The 17,605-nt window shown below is 44.7% G+C and overlaps 1 protein-coding gene across 3 annotated transcripts in view; it reads left to right on the top strand.

The window, feature by feature from the left end:
* cep126 (centrosomal protein 126) overlaps positions 1-17,605 on the top strand; it is a 104,795-nt gene that overhangs the window by 83,853 nt on the left and 3,337 nt on the right. For all 3 annotated transcript variants that reach the window (XM_055637354.1, XM_055637352.1, XM_055637355.1), the window contains 5 exons: positions 2,490-2,605; positions 4,541-4,607; positions 6,105-6,317; positions 14,255-14,316; positions 15,557-15,743. In XM_055637354.1, the coding sequence (XP_055493329.1) occupies positions 2,490-2,605; positions 4,541-4,607; positions 6,105-6,317; positions 14,255-14,316; positions 15,557-15,691 (593 nt within the window). In that variant the 3' untranslated portion in view covers positions 15,692-15,743. The remainder of the gene's footprint in view (positions 1-2,489; positions 2,606-4,540; positions 4,608-6,104; positions 6,318-14,254; positions 14,317-15,556; positions 15,744-17,605) is intronic.

Here is a 17,605-nt window from a genome sequence, read left to right on the forward strand (position 1 = left end):
CAAAATCTCTCCAAGATCTTAGCCAAATCTTCTGCCCACTCTCTGGTACTGGTATTTACCCCCTCGCCGGAGGTACCCTTTGACTTAATGTAGCGGCCGATTTTTATATCGTTCGAGAAATTACCCCTCTAGCCGCTAAAAAGACAGCATGGTTAAGGGGAATATCTTCGATACACATGCGAGTTCACCCACGGAGACCTTCAGAGCTTCTTCATAGATAAGTCTTAAATGAAAAAGCACCTCGGCCCACAGCCTAGATGGTGAAAGGAGAAAACTAGATAAGAGAGATGAAGTGGATCAAAGCCAAACTTTCTCTCCGCCATTCCATCAGTCTGATAAACAGCCCTGACCAGAATTGTTGCCTGTCCATTTCCTGCCACAGATGCTGCCTGACCAATTGAGTTGTTCTTTCTTGTGCCACTATTTCTAAACAAAGTGTTTTTATGATAACTCTACATAGGCCAGTTCCTACAGGAACTTCTCCCAAGAAAAGTTAGCGGAAGAGATAAATTATGCACATAAAGTCACCAAAAGGTGTGTGGTCATCAAGCGTGATGGACAGGGATATTTTCTAATCACCTGTACATTGGCTGATTATTGCTTTGTCATTATCTGCAGCCTTTTTTAACATAAATATTTAAATAATTCTATTGAAAATAAATGTTTACTTCTGTTGCAACAGAATGATTCGGCATGGATTTTTCTTTCCATGTGAGACACTCCACATAATGACTTACAATGCCACGAGTTGTCAGGTGATTAAAGTAATGCATACTGACCTAAAGCTACTCATTTATAAATAATAAATATGTCTGAGTTTCTCCAGAACTTTCCAGTAGCTTTATAGGATTGGCACTGGTAGAGACCTTTCAGTGAAACAGGGTGAAAAATGAAGATGGAAATATTTTAAAACATTGACTTTAGAATGGATCATTCGTTGTAACTTTAGTGAAAGCATTCCGTTGTCTCGATATGGATTCTGTAGATAGATGCCTTTAAAAACACAGCATATACAAGTGGGTCGGTGGGGGCGCTGTCAGCAGCAGCTCGTTAGTTATTTTCAACTTTTTTAATTTTTTTAGTATGTTTTAAAGTATGTTTTTAATGTTTTTTTGTGTGTTTTGTGTGGGGGGTGGTGAGGGGGAAACCGTTTTGGTCGCCTCCTCCACGGAGAGGCGACAGTTTCCAGGTCGCCTCCCCCGTGGCCTAACAGTGAGGATCGGCGCGGCCTTTCCCGGAGATGCGACCGGGGCTCGGGGCTCCGGCGGCGGGTGCAGCGTGGACTGTCAACACGGAGCTGGGGCTCGCTGGAGGGGAGCGCTCCGTTTCGCTGGCCCGCAGCAGCCGGCAGCCTGAAGCTGCGGTCTGCACAGCTCCAGCTGGCGCAGCGTCTACAGCCCGGGATCCCTCAGGGGGGACCCGGGGTAAGAAGAAGCTTCCACCGCCGGCCTGCGGCCGTCTTCTACCGCAGGGCGCGGTATGGACTTAACATCACCCCTGGAGGGGTGCTTTGACCGCCGGCCCTGCAGTCTGCGGTGCTTCTGTCTGCAGCGTGGAGGGAACTTTAAATCTTCGGCCGCCGGCCTGCGGCCTACACCAACTTAAAGCCGCGGTCTCCGGTGGGTGGGGAAGAGCCGACTCTGGACTTACCTGGACTCGTACCTTGTCCTTACCATCTGGACGCCCGCAGCGGCGGCTGCCGAGGGTTGAGGTCCCGACCACGGGGGAAAATGGAGGAGGACTGGCCAAATTGTGTGCCTTCCACCACAGTGATGAATGCTGTGGTGGATGTTTATGTTAAATTTTTATTGTGTTTTTGTGTGTGCTCTTTATCATTGTATCGCTGCTGACATATCCATTTCACTTGCACTTTTTGTGCAATGTGACAAATAAACCGTATTGTATTGTATTGTATTGTATTGTTCTAAGGAAGTAAATGAGGCAAAATAATATCAAAGTATTGATGTAAATATTTCAAAAGAATCACTAAATTGCTTGGGACAAATGTCCACAATGATACGATGGTTCCACTAAAAATGGCCACGATATCGATGGTGTTGACCAGTGATAGGTTGTACATAGATACATGTAAACTGTATAAGTACGTTTCTCTAACCTATTTGCTTTCTTGGAAACCATCAGATTTCTTAAAATGCTGATGAGGGGGAAAAGGTATCAGTATTATAGAACATGCTAATGCTTTAATATTTGACTATCTTCATTTTCTCCTTGATAATATGGCTATAAATGTAATTCCTCAGAGTGATGAGAAAATTAACATATAACAAGGCACAGTTTTAACACGTATATATCTAAAACATTGTCAAATAAGTTGCTTCGAGAATTAAGTTGAATAAAGATGAAATGTGGTATAATGCTTTGAGTCCACTAGACTGCACCAAGCTGGTGGACTGGAATGTATTGTACATTTCACATCTTCAACAGCCATTACTGTTACATGTTTAACACAAAAGCATTTCTTATTACAGCTAGAAGAAAGAACCCCGTGCCTGCATACAGTAATGGAGCAAAATACAGAGCTCTTCTTCAGCAAAGAAGAATAATTAGCAGTCCATTTGCAAATAAATCTGATCAAATGGGACAGGTAACTTAGTTATAATAAGTTAAACCAACTATCTTGAATATTTTGTATTTATTTGATTTTTTTGGATGGTGGTATCATTGACAAGACTAGCAATCAGTGTCCATCTAAAATTACCCCCAGAAGATGATGGCGAGCCACCTTCCTGAATCACAGCTCTTTTTGGTGAAGGCATTCTTACAGAGCTATTAGATATAAGATTTGAGTACTAAAATATGGTGGTAATTATGATACAGCATTATATTTCCAAATTAATATGATAGCAAAGAGAAACCTACAGGTGAGACTGTGGCAACTTTCCTTGTATTTCCTGATAGTAAATATCAAACATTTTTGAAGTGCTGTTGGAGAGGCTTCTTGGAACATTTAGAAACTAAATGTTCTAGATGGTTTAATCTGCACCCAGGGAGCAAACATGATGGAAGCACAAGTGACTGCAGATGCTAGAATCTTGAGCTAGAATCTTGAATCAAAGTGTTGGAATAACTCAGCAATATCTGCCTGGCCCGATGAGTTCTTCCAACACTTTGTTTTTTGCAAACATGATGGAGCAAGGTAATGTTTAATGTGGTAAATTGAGTGTCGATCAAGTGTCCTGCTTTGTTCAGGTATCAAACTTATTTAGTGTTTTTGAGGCAATATCTAGGCAAGTGAAGATTATTTCATCATTCTGCTGATTTGCACTTTGCACTACAGTGGAAAGACTTTGGAGTGTCAGTTGACAGTCAGTTAAATCCCCTGCTACATTATACAAAGCATCTCACCAAAATGCTCCATAAACATTGAAATCATCTTGGCAATCCTGAACTCGCCCTATCAAAACCATATTCCCTCCCTCATCGCCTACCCCCCATCCCTACCAAGCTGACATCTCCCCCATGGACCTACCCTCCACCTCCCATTCCCACACTGACCCCTCTGTCCTGGGCCTCCTCCATTGTCAGAGTTAGGCCCAGCGCAAATTGGAGGAACAGCACCTCATATTTCGCTTGGGCAGCTTTCACCCCCAACGGTATGAATATTGACATTGATAACTTCAAGTAGACCTTGCTTTCCCTATCTCTGCATCCCTCCCCCTTCCCAGTTCTCTGACCAGTCTGACTGTCCCTGATTACATTTTATTTTTGTTTGCTTTATTGTTACCTTCCCCTAGCTAACAATGATCTATTCTACATTTTCCTTGATCTCCATCACCTTTGATGTCTCGTTCTCACACCTGACATTTCCTTATCTCTGTATCTCCCCCTCTCCTGAATCTCAGTCTGAAGAAGGATCTCGACCCGAAACATCACCTATTCCCTCTATCCAGAGATGCTGCGTGTCCCGGTGAGTTCCTCCAGCATTTTGTTAAATCTTCGGTTTAAACCAGCATCTGTAGTTTCTTCCTGCACAACATAGACATATATAGTCTCATTGATCCTGAAAGTTCTCTTTATGTACGTCTGGAGAAATAAACGTGTTAAAAGAGTTGTCACACAGATTGGTCAAGCTGTAATGTAAGATAGCCATACTTACTGAATCATACTCTTCAGCAAGTATCAAGATGCCTGGTATATCCAGTTCCTTCAACGGGCCAGAACAACAAGAGATAGTGGAGCAAAAGTAGGGCCTTTCAAATTTAATTCTGAATCCCATGATCTCAAAGAAAAGAAACCCTTTGCCAACTGTCAGCTATTGTGTTCAACTCAGCGGAAGAAACCGTATTTCTTCATGCTGAATAAATCCTGGAAGAAACATTAAGAAAGGGCACTCAATCTTCTCTGATTGCTGGCCATCACAGTCCCTTGTTAAGCACGGCTAAGTAGCATGACTGCAGATTGAGCTGGGCAAGTTCTGAAGGACATAATTGCCAGACCTGTGTACAGCTGGAAGTGCTGTTGTTTTAATTACCATTATAATTTATAGATATAAATTAATTTGAATGTTTTTTTCTTCCAGAAAATTCAGATTCAACCAATTCAAAGTGTCTTTAATCCTGTAAATGCCTCTCAGAACACCAAAGAAGGTATGAGTTAACTTTCTGAAAAATCCAGCCATTACCATATCAAGCATTGATTGTTTTATGCACTTGAACTGATATCACGCACTGATTGTTTTTCTTAAAGACGGAATCATGTGCAATAAAAATTGTCTAGTACTGTCTGAACATTAGATTCTGGCAGATAAGTCCAAAAATAATTTTATTTTGCTGTAAGGAACTCAGTGTCCAAATAGTAAATCAAGTATACTAAGGTTGTTAATAATTCCATGCAATATTGCTTTAATTCAATTATTAAAGTTTTAGCGTTATATTTTCATGCTTATTTTTGGATATTTCTTTGGGACAGGTGTTTAATTATTTAATTTAATCATTAAAATCACATAATGGGTTAGACTAGGTTTTGCTCAAAAGAATACAGGTCTACCTCACTTAACACTACCCCATATAATGCTGCTTCATGAAAACATTCTTTCATTTTGTAACCGTATTTTTCCAGTTTGCATTTTGGCTTTAATGAGTACTGGGGGCTTAGCAGGTAACATGGAGATACTTTTGAAAGTTCTGCCGGGGCAAAGGCACAATTGTCGGCCAGAGGCACTGTGTTGTGTGCGAGGAGGTGTTTCACAGGCCACCGTTGCTGTGCCTGTGGGGTTGCAGGCTCCTTCTGCCAGGATGGCATGGGTGATTTTCCCGGCTACTGGGAGACCAGAGGGGTTGAATTTGCTTGCCTCTGCGGGGTAGGAGGAGCCTTCCACTGGGTTATTTTTCCAGGCGATCGGGACGCAGGTGAATGCAAGGGGTAGGATTTGCAAACTCCTATGGACCTCCAGGCAACTTTTTCTTGATGCCATGGGCTCATTTAAAGGTTCTGGTGGGTTCCAGTTTGTGCTTCAGCAGGTTAGTATTTTGCCATTCCTGACAGTTAAGTTTGCGGCTGGGCGCAGATGGGTTATGGTCAAGCACTCCCCTAGGTCATGGTTTAGCACTCCCCTGGGGTTATGGTCCAGAATAACCATGAGTTATGGTCCAGCACTTCCCTGGTTCATGGCCAACATTCCATGAAGGGTGCTCCAATAGTGCCTTGGGGTCATGGTCTAGCACTCCCCTGGGTTGCGTTCCAACAGTCCCCTGGGGTCCCCGGCACTCCCCAGGGATATGGATCAACACTCCCCGAAGTGTGGTTATGGACTGCTATGATACCCTCAATGCATTATTCATGTCCATTTCCCGGACTCCTGGTAGACGATCTCTGAATTTTCACTGTAATATTCAGAGGCTGATTTCTGTTGTGCTACAATAGAAGCTGAACCAATCATCGTTGAATATTGTGCGATGACTTGTTTGATGCCTGCGTGGAAATTATTTTCATGCTGGAAAAAATGGGTGTAGGATCCAAATATGTTCTCTTTCTTATCATATTTGTATCTGGGATGTACATTTCACTTTATTTAATAGTAGAAATGAAACTGGAATGAGACAACGGAGTAAGTTGAACTGATTTTGCAATGCTTCTCTCCTCAGAAGTTTCAGAAAGCACCGAACAGTTTATGCTAGCAGAAAACCTCGTAGAAACATCTGCTATGGATACTGACATATTAGCTGCTATGGACGCAGTAAAAACACAACAACATGTCTTTCTTCAAAACAAAGTAAAACGATTAGGCCACAGTGCATTGTCCTTTGAAGAACAGAAACTCCTTCAGTCATTAGATCGTCTCAATCAAAGGTTGAAGAGTAAGTGAGTAAAATAACCCATCTGCTAAAAAAAACTAAAAAATAAGGAATTATGATAAGTGGATTAAGTTGTGTTATCTTTGGGTTAAGGTGCTTAAGAATGTTTGCTATTTTATTTACATGTTTTTTTAACGATTGGAGTTTCATTTTGCGCTACTTCAATTCAAGATGTTCCAAAACAACTACAGAAGTGTGGACATTAGCCATAGTACGTCCTGTCCTGAAAAGTCAAGCCATATCAGTTCTAACCATTTCTCATCTCACTAGCCTGTTCTCATTCATCAGGAAAGTGACAGCATTGTTGATGAAGGCTTATTAATTATTTTTGGCATTTACCAATGATAAATCAAAAACAGGAAATACTGGTGATATTCAGCAAATCAGGCAGCATCTGTGGAGAGAACAGCAGAATCAATGTTTCATTGCTACTTTAGTTTACATTCCACAAGTGCTGCCTTGCACGGTGAATATATCAAGCATTTTCTCTTTTTAATGGGGATCAAAATCAGTTTAGGTTTAGTTTTAGGTTTATTGGTATCACATGTACAGAGGTACAGTGAAAAGCTTTTGTTGGTGTGCTAACCAATCAAATTGGATAATACTGTACATGAATACAATCAAGCCAAGCACAAGTACAAAGGTGGAGTGAATCAGAATCAGAATCAGAATGCTTTATTGTTATTGCATGTGTCACATACAACAAGATTACTGTGTCTCTCCATTTAAAAGAACTTCAAACATTCACATACTGTAAAATGACTTACTGCACACACAAGTCTTTTCACTGTAACTGTTTATTAACTGAGAGTTAACACTAGGCTGTAGCTGTCCGTGGACATCACTGGAGCTAGAGAGCGAGCTAGAGGTGGGGACACTACAATTATACTGGAGACAATGGGGAGTGGTTAGTAATGGGGAGGTCACTATGGTTAAGGGAACATGCACTGATCTACATCCTTCCTCTTAGAAACAAAAGCATGGCAGGTACTATACAGAGTGACCACGGCTCATACGCTACGAACACCAACCGCACCGGCAACAGTATAAAACTATGCGAACTCCCCGTAGCGGACAGGCGGCTTGACCAGCCGGCCAGAGCGGGTGCGTAAGCCGCCCTCCTCCTCATCGTCGGGAACAGAAGGGACAGCAGCCGGGGGATCGGCAGGAGAGGCGGGCGGAGGAGAACGCGGGGCTCCGGGCGGAGAAACAGGCTTGGCAGGGGAGGGAGGTTTTGCGGGCAATGCTGGCTTGACAGGCGAGGCAGGGGAACGGGCGGACAGTTGTGAGGGTAGGGTGCGCGGCATGCGAGGTGTGGTCGGGGCGTGAGGGGCAACGGGAGTTCGAGAAGAAATGGGGGGGTGGGAAGGATCCGCGGGAGGCGGAGCGGGCTCATTCACAAGCAGCAGGTGCTGGCGGGAGCGACGGTAGATAGCCCCCTCGTAGTCGACGAAGTAGGAGCGCGGAGAACCGGCGTCGCCGACTACGACGGCCAGGCGGTAGTGGCCAGAGGGGGACTGCATACGGACAACCTGCCCCGGGAACAGACGTGGAAGGGGCCGGGCGGATCTGTCGAAGGAGCGCTTCTGGATCACCTGTCTCCTGACAATGCGCTCAGTGACAGTGGCAGGATTCTGTACAGAGGGCTTGAGGGACTGCTGGGAGACCGGCAGGGGAGGTCTGGTGGTGCGTGACATAAGGCGCTGGGCAGGGGAACCGAGCGCGGGGTCGCGGGAAATGTTGCGGAGGTTGAGCAGGGCAAGGTGGAAATCAGCACGGAACAGGCGGCAGTGTTCCAGCAGCTCCTTGGCGCTACGTACGTCCCGCTCAGCAAGTCCGTTGCTTTGAGGAAACTCGGGGCTGCTGGTAATGTGGTGAAAGTTCCAACGGGCTGCAAATGTTTTAAACTCGTCGCTGGAGAATTGGCTGCCGTTGTCGGACCGGAGGGTCACCGGGGAGCCGAAGGTGGAGAAGTGGCGGCGAAGCTTCCCGATGACAGCGGCAGAGGTGATGGAGGTCAGCTGATCGACCTCGAACCAGCTGGAATAGGAGTCCACCAGGACCAGGAAGTGCTTTCCGCGCCACTCAAAGAGGTCGGTGGCAACGGCCATCCATGGGAGCTCTGGAGCCGGCGGCTGCAGGAGAGGCTGGCGCTGCTGATGGGGGTGCAGGGTGTTGCAGGCAGCGCAGGCGGAGACCCTGTCACGGATGTCCTGAGCCATACCTGGCCAGTAGAATTGGCTCTGGGCATGGGATAGAGTAGCTTCCACCCCAGGGTGGCCGCTGTGAGCAGTCTGGAAGTAATGATCCCGCAGTGCGGCAGGCACCACGACTTTGTGACCCTTTACCACCACGCCGGCGTGAAGCACCAGTTCATCGCGAACGAGGAAATAAGGTACAGCGCCAGCAGGCAGTTCGGAGCGACGGTCAGGCCAACCACGGCGGATAACGTCCGCAAGTTGTTGCAGGGCAGGATCATCAGCAGTGTGTTGCACCAGAGACTGCATCTGCTGTGAAGGAACAATGTTGACGTTTAGTACCAGAAGATCCGAGGATTCGTACGGGTGGCGGACAACGGAAGGCAGCGGAGCACGAGACAGGGTGTCAGCTACAAACATGTCTTTGCCCTTACGGTAGACGATCTGGAACGTGAAACGCTGGAGCTGCAGCATCATGCGCTGCAACCGGGAAGAAGCAACATGGATGGGTTTATTCAGGATTGTCACCAACGGCTGGTGGTCAGTCTCGATGGTGAAAGAGTTGCCGAGGATGTAGTCTTTAAACTTGGAGCAAGCGAAGACCACGGCAAGCAGTTCTTTTTCAATCTGGGCATAGCGCTGCTCGGCAGGGGTCATGGTGCGAGAAGCGTAGGAGACGGGCAGCTGAAGGCCGTCGTAGAGCTGCAGACAAGCGGCACCGAGACCGAACTTGGAGGCATCGCAAGTGAGGATAATGGGTCGGTGCAGATCGAAAAATTTCAAAGTCGGGGTAGCGGCAAGCTTCAACTTCAGAGTCACGAAAGCCGACTGGTGGTGCGGGAGCCAGACCCACGCGGAGTCCTTTTTGATTAGTTCCCGCAGGGGGGCACTCAGTTCACTGAGGTCGGGTATAAACTTACCCAGGTAATTGACCATGCCCAGGAAGCGCTGCAGGCCAGGGACGTCGGTAGGAGCGGGCATATCTGTGACCGCTGACGTTTTCTGGGGGTCGGGCTTGAGACCCCCTGCCGTGAAGACATGGCCAACGTAAGTGACTTCCGGGACCCGGAATCGACATTTCTTCGGGTTAAGCTTGAGGTTTATCACCCGCGCTCTGTCCAGGACTTTGCGGAGGTTCAGGTCGTGCTCAGCAACGTCCCTCCCGTACACCAGAATGTCATCCACGATGATGGCGCACGGTAAGCCGGCAAACAGCTGCTCCATGGTGCGCTGGAAAACCTCGCTGGCAGAGTTGATCCCAAACGGCATGCGGAGGAAACGGAACCGGCCGAAGGGAGTGCTGAAGGTAGTGAGGAAAGTGGTTGTGAGCAAAGTGGTTGAGTTTGCCACAGGAAAGACAGGTCTTGCCCTGTGCGGGGCAAACGTTTGAGGGATGTGCTGTAAAATGACAGTTAGGGCAGCAGCGCGGGACAGTCGAGGTGGCGACCTTTATGGGGAGAGCCGCGGGGTTTCGTCGTGTAGTCAGGCGACCGGCTTGACCGGTGAAGTTAATGTCCTGGGAAGCCTGTCTGGACACGGAACCAAAGGCTTCGGACATGCGGGCAGCATACATAGCATCCCGCAGTGTCAGATCGGGTTTCACTAGGAGCTGCTCACGCAGTCTATCGTTGCGGAGACCATTAACCAGGACGTCCCTAATTAATTCGTCAGGGGTGATTGTGTCAAGGCGGCAGCGCTGAGCCAGGTGATGCAAGGCGGCAATATAAGCGCCAACATGCTCGCCTGGCAGCTGCTGCCTCTGGAAGAATTTGAAGCGTTCTATGATGTTGTTGGTGGGTATATCACAGAGGGCAGCGAACTTAGCGATGAGACACACCGGGTCGTTACGGTCCTCTCCGGCGGCGAAATGGAACGATGCATATTGATCCATAGCTGCAGGTCCCGCGAGGTTGAGCAACAGGTGAGCCTGTACAGCAGGAGTGGCGTCAGGATGGGCAATGGCAATGTAGTGTTCGAAATCGCGCTGGAACACGGTCCAGCGATGGACAATGTCCGTGTCGAAGACCAACGTGTCTGGTCGACGACAGGAGTGGGACATGATAAAACGAACGGAGGGAAGGACTGGGAGAAAGAAATAAGAAAATAAAAACCGATAAACAGGAGACACAGGTCTACCGCTGTGACACCATGTAAAATGACTTACTACACACACAAGTCTTTTCACTGTAACTGTTTATTAACTGAGAGTTAACACTAGGCTGTAGCTGTCCGTGGTCATCACTGGAGCTAGAGAGCGAGCTAGAGGTGGGGACACTACAATTATACTGGAGACAATGGGGAGTGGTTAGTAATGGGGAGGTCACTATGGTTAAGGGAACATGCACTGATCTACACATACTCATACTTTTTACACTCCCTCCCTCCCCAAACCCACCCATGGATTCACATTTACATAAATTAACACTGTCTCCCACCCCCCCTCCTTCCCCATAACCCACTCCCGAGACAGAGTTCAGTTTCAAGATTGCTGATGGGTAAAAGCTGTTCTTGAGTCTGGCAGTGTGTGACTTTAGCGACCTGTACCTTTTTCCTGAGGGCAGCAGTGTGAAAAGGTGGTGACAAGGATGTGTAATGTCTTTTACGATATTACAGGTCCTTCTGCGGCATCTGGAGTGGTGGCAGGGGGAGTCCAATGATACCCTGGGCAGTTTTTATCACCCTCTGGAGAGCTGCTCTGTCAGCTGCTGAACAGTTCCAAAACCAGGCAGTTATGCAGTAAGTCAGTATGCTTTCTACCGAACAGCGGTAGAAAGACTCCAGCAGGTTAGCAGACAGATGGGCCTTCTCAGTGTTCTGAGGAAGTAAAGTCTCTGTTGCGCCTTTTTTACAACTACAGCAGAGTTCACAGACCATTTAAGATCCTCACTGATGTTGATCCCCAGAAATTTAAAACTAGGCACCCTCTCCACCTCCTCGCCCCCTGTCTCCAGTGGCCTGAGCTCCGCTCTATGTCGCCAAAGAGAAATACACCAGAGTGCAGAATATAATTTATCAGTATTGTAGTGTAACAGTTCCAGCAAAAGTCTGATGTCCTCAGGCAGGTTGGAGAATCAGGACTGAACTCTAGCTTCTGGAAGGATCATTCCGAGATCAGAGGGAAAGACACTGTTCCCGCGTGTGGTGGTAGACACTTTCAAGCTTCTGCATCGTTTACCCGATGGGGACAGGGAGAAGGAGGAATGACCAGGGTGGGAAAGGTCCTTGATTATCTTGGCTACGCCGGAGGCAGTGTGAAGTGTAGATGGAGTTAACGGTGGGGACTCCCAATTGTGTGACTAATGTCTCCATTGACTGGAGTCAGAATAAAGGAAGATGAGTCAGGTTGTACACCAGTCATCTTATCCTTTCTTCATCACTGCAGAAGTTTCTCAGAGTAGTGTCTTAGGCCCAACAATTTTCAGCTGCTTCTTCAAAACATTTCTTCTATCATAATCTTAGTAAAGTATGTAAAGATGTTTGCTGATAATCATCCAGTGTTTGGTTCCATACAAAGTTAACAAAGCTATCCTTGCCCATTTGCAAAATAGACCCAGAGAACATTTAATTTTGATCTGATGAAGTAACTTGATTGACTTAGTAACATTCCAACCATTTAAGTGCAAGGCAATGATGATTTCCATCAGACTGTCTAAGATCGTACTCTGTGCACTCAGTTGAATTATCAACACCGAAGTCCTGCCATCTAGGAAGGTTATAATTGACTGGAAACATGACCAACCACATATTTACTATAACTGCAAGAGTACATCAAAACCTAAATATTCATTTGTGAGTGCCTCACCTCTTGACATCCTAATGTCTTTCTTCCATTTACGAATCCAAGCACAAATGATGTGTGATTGGATATGCTCCAGCTCTAAAAGATGCTCAAGCATGTTCGCCATCAGGAGAAAGCATACAATTTGTTTAGTGCTCCATTGGCCACCCTAAATACTAAATGGCTTCACCCCTGGTGTGACCTATAAAGGGCCTGTCCCACTTAGGAGATCTCTACAGCAACCTCTGGTGACCTTGCCCGCCACCCATGGTCACTGCAAGGTCGCCACAAGGTCACAGGAGGTTTTGGTCACTCCCTAATGGTCGAAAGTGGTGAAAGAAAGTGAAATCCGTGTGGTCAAGGCTTCATCTAGGTTGCTGCTTTCTTTTCCATCGTGATTAAAACCGTCCTCGACTAAAAATAGGTCGCCGTTTGAAAAATCGATAATTTTTTAGAGGCAGGTCTAGTTGTAGCCGGTTGTGATGCGAGTCGTAGGTAGTTAAAGGAGGTCGAAGGTAGTCGAAGGTAATACCTCCGGGGTGGAAAAAAATAGGTTGAAAAAAAAGGTTAATGTAAACATAAGCATGTGACCTCTGTCACTCCTGGGCGTGCTCATTCATAGTTGGAGAGTTCTTAGCAGCAGGGGACCCATAGTTTCCTTCAGCTCATTAAACAGCTCGGGGATTCGTGTGAAGATTTTAAATGCAGACAAATCCTCCTCTTGCAGCACATTCATCAGGTTATCATGCTGTCCAAGCATCAATCTTCTTTGCAAGAGGGGCTTCACCCACTGACACCTCTTCTTGTGCTTCCTCTTCACCCTTGTGCTTTCCCTTCTGCCTTTCTTGAAAGGCTGATGAAGCAAAAGGGCTGCTGCTGACAGCAGTAGATGTACTTTTGTAACATCCACCTAACTAGTTCCTTCCTTGCTCGCATGGTTCAGAATTATTATTTTTTTAAACTGGGAGGCTTTTATTGTAAGAAAAAAATGCATTCATGACATAATTTTATCGGAGTCAGGGGATATGGGGAGAAGGTATGGTGATCATCTGAGCTGTAACCAGTCGTCGCTGGTCGTTGTTGATTTTCAGTTTGGTCATGTGAGGTCGATGGGGGTGGTGTTCAATCGCGGACCAATTTAACAGAGACCATCCTCGAGTAAAACGTGCATGGTCGAATCCAGTCTTCAACATAGTCGAGGGAGGTCGCTGGAGGTCGAAGGAGGTCTTCTTCATAGTCGAGGAAGGTTTTCAACATATGCGTGGGAGGTCGTAGGAGGTTGCAGGTCACCGCGACCTTGATTTTTTTTGGGTCGCGGGCAAGGTCACCAGAGGTTGCTGTGTAGGTCTCCCAAGTGGGACAGGGGCTTAATTCTGCGGTGGACCACTTACCATTTGCAATCCAGTACATAACCAAGGCTTCTTCAATTACTCCTCGCACATCTTCCACCTAGAATGACGAGAGCAAATAGATACATGGAAACGCCACAGCCCAAAAATCTCCCTTCAAGTCAGACATCATCATCATTAAAAACATTAATCTTAACTTGCATAATTGTTTGCGATTTTTTCATAGTTTATGAATTAGTTGGACTATTTGAAAAGAGTGAGTTTAAATTGCAATGTATTTAGGAAAAAGGCACAGTAAAATGCACTGCAATTCCTTTGAGGGCATTTGCAGATATTGAAATACAAACTATACACATATACTTTGGTACAGCCAGAGCAGCTTTATTTATTGTGATTCTGAGGGACTAATCAACCTAGAGGCAGGGCTGTAGTAGTCACCTGATGGAGCAGAGTGGTCTGAGCAGAGATTGACCCAAAGTGGTGGATGCCGAGATTAAAAAAAAAGTAAATCACTTATCACTGTGTCTCTCTGTGGTGAGCCCACTATGAGAGCAAGAGCTTAGTATAATACTTTTAGAAACTTAAAAACTCATTTTATTCTCTTACTTCATTCAGATATCCAAGAAACGATTGAAGTAAGCCCACGTAATGATCTTCTACAGTTTCCATCTCCTGTTGTAAGTATATTATTTTCTGCTGTGCATCAATAATGTTATCTGCCATTTCCTTTAGGAATTGCTAGTATTAGTGCTGCAAATCTGCCTGTACATAACATTTTAGACTTTGAATAAATGTCCACATCGTTTTATGCCACCTTGTTTAAATTACTATGTTCAGCTCGCAATGCAATTGTAAGTATTATAATAGTTTGTGTAATAAACCAAATAAAACCTGGCATTGAATTACGTGGTTTATAATAATAATGATATATAATCATTTTTGTCTTTGGAACAAATCAAAACTGTAAGTGTCATCAAACTCATTTTGAGTTGATGGGCTTTGCTATCTTCTCTTCTTTCCTGTTCATAAGTTCATAATTCATAGGAGCCGTAGGTCATTTAACCCATCAAGTCTACTCCGCCATTCAATCATGGCTGATCTATCTTTCCTATTGAAACCCATTCTCCTGCCTTCCCATAACCCTTGACACCCTTACCAATCAAGTATTTGTCAATCTCCGCCTTAAAAATACCCAATGACGGCCTCCATAGCTGTCTGTGGCAATGAATTCCACAGATTCATCACCCTCTGATCAAAGAATTTCCTCCTCATGTCCTTTATAAAGGAACATCCTTTTATTCTGAGGCTTTTTCCTCTGGTTCTTGACTCCCACGCTAGTGGAACCATCCTCACCATATCCACTCTATCCAGGCCTTTCCCAATTCAGTAAGTTTCAAAGACATCCCTCCTCATCCTTCTAAACTCCAGCGAGTACCGACCCAGTGCCCTCAAACGCTCATCATACGTTGACCCAATCTTCCCCGGGATCATTCTTGTAAACCTCCTCTGGGCCCCCTGGAATGCCAGCATGTCCTTCCTCGGATAATTAGTCTAAACTGCTCACAATACTACAAATGCAGCATGCCCTGTGCCTTATAAAGCCTCAGCAATACATCTCTGTTATTATATTCTGGTCCTCTTGAAATATATGTTAACTTTGCATTTGCCTTCCTTACTACCAATTCAATTTGCAAATTAATCTCTACACTTTTTTCTCTATACTATGGAAAGAAAAAGATTCCCAAAAGTTTAATTTGCAAGTTGAAGCCAAAGAGCATTGGATGATAAGTTTTTTGTTTATTTTAATGATTTGTAATGACTCTTTACAAATATTGTCATAGATCAAATTTGTTTGTATGAATAGTCAAGACTAATATTATCAATAATGCAACGTTCTTGGCTATTTTTTTCTTTTAGATCACACCTTTTGGTGTCATTGGCTCAGGGTCTAGGCCCATGCGAGTCATTTCTGGAACCCCAAAACATCACAATGTTACTGCTTATAACCATGCACACATTGAAAGCCAATACTCAAGAAACAAGACAAGCTGACCATTATGAATAGCTACATATGAGTTACTACACATATCCACTTTATTCTGAGGTGAAAACTGTTAATTTTATATCTTAAGTTATTGTGTGTTTTAATCCAAAATGATTGGTTTTTCTCAGAAAGTTGTATAGATGTTAGATTTTTGTGACAGAAGGTTGTAAAGAATATTAAGATTTGTTTTCACATCTAAATGCACCCCCCTGGGAAAAATATTTTTAAAAAGGCCAGAAAAACGAGGTTATTAAATGACAGCAAAATAATGTTTCCTACTTATAATCGCTAGTGTGATTGTCATTGGATGATGAAACTGAATCTAGATATCAAACAATGTGATGATGTCACATCACAGCATGCAAACACTCAAGAAAGCTAGAATTTTTTAAGTCACGGTTTAGGCTGATTACTGTAAATCGTACTTATCTGATGAGGGTGGAAAACCTTTTCCCCACAAGGATAATGTAGACATTTGTCTTGCACAGGTGCAATGGCTGCAATTCCTATTGCTCAAGCTGTTTATTCCTATTTAGACATGTAAACATGCATCTGCAGTCCCTTGTTTCTAAAAGAAATGCTAAACAGGTTTCTCAATGCCATGATTGCCAACATGTTTCCAATTTGCTATGTGCATCACGTCCAAGTAATACAAATTGTGACCCCTGACAATTTGAGTAACACAGACATGTTAGATATATGTAGATTGTTGGGGACATCCATCAATGTGCAACACTTAATGTCATTTCTGCCAAATTGGACCAAAACCATACAGCAAGTGCAGTGAGTTTGGAACACTTGTGAAACCTGGCACTTAGCACCTGGTAGGCAGTGTGCCATACCCCACAATACTCCCCTTTGCAGCGACACTATTTAAAATGGTCACTGTTTACATACAGGTTAGGACAAAATAAAAGTCAGATTTGTTGTAGATGAAAAGAAAGGAACTGCAGATATTGGCAATCTCAGTAAACCTTGATTAAGGAAAACTTAATTAAGACTAAGAAGAACTTGGTTAAACCTTGATTATAATCTGCAATTTGACCTTGTGGATTACAATATAGTGGCCATGGTAATGGTGTCGGATCATAATATGAACAATGAGGAGGGTCCAGTGTGCTGCTCAATCTGTTGAAAGAGAAAGGTGGAGAAGACCCCTCAGCAGGAAACCATGTAGAGCAAGTATTTTCGACATGGTTCTCATTTATGCAGTTGTGGGAAGCAAATCTTCTCTTCATGAGGAAGGTGGTTGACAAAAGTCAGCCATATGTTCCAGACAAATCTATAGCCACTATACAGTCCTTCTGTAACATATGGCTGTAACTGTTTTTATAGGAGCAGTCACAGTGAATCCTAATATCTTTGCCACCATTCCTTTTAGACTGCAGTTGAAAACTTGTGTAACATCTCACAATTTGCTGCTCACTGCTACCTTAGGAAGGTCACCAAGGTTGTCTGCTCCAAGAGAGCTAAGTTGATATCCTTTTTTTCAGAAATATGAGGGGTTTGCCAGGATTTTGGACTTCCCAGCAATACCTCTTCAGAACCCAGATTAATGTGTGACTGAGCTGTAACTGCATCCAGGAAATCATGTTGATATGCTCAGGAAGCTTTCATGTTGTTTTTATCCTGAGAGAATCTACTGTGGCCTTAAATGTTGGTTCACTCTGCGAGATCAATAGATGTATGTGTGGAGTCAAGGGCTTACGCTCTGACATCCTGGCAGCAAAGCAATGCAGTTATATCATGAAAAAGCTTCTACACTTTATCATAATTGAGCACAAAAAAAGTAGGTTGATCAAGTGGCTGGTGAGTGTAGTCAGTTGAAGTTACACCTCACACAAGCTGGTGTTAATGTAAGCTCTGCAATAGCTAACTATGAGGCAACATAAATTAGAGGAACAGGAAGGTGAGATGAAGAG

Source organism: Leucoraja erinacea, chromosome 6 (genome assembly GCF_028641065.1).
Source record: "Leucoraja erinacea ecotype New England chromosome 6, Leri_hhj_1, whole genome shotgun sequence".
Taxonomy (NCBI): domain Eukaryota; kingdom Metazoa; phylum Chordata; class Chondrichthyes; order Rajiformes; family Rajidae; genus Leucoraja; species Leucoraja erinaceus.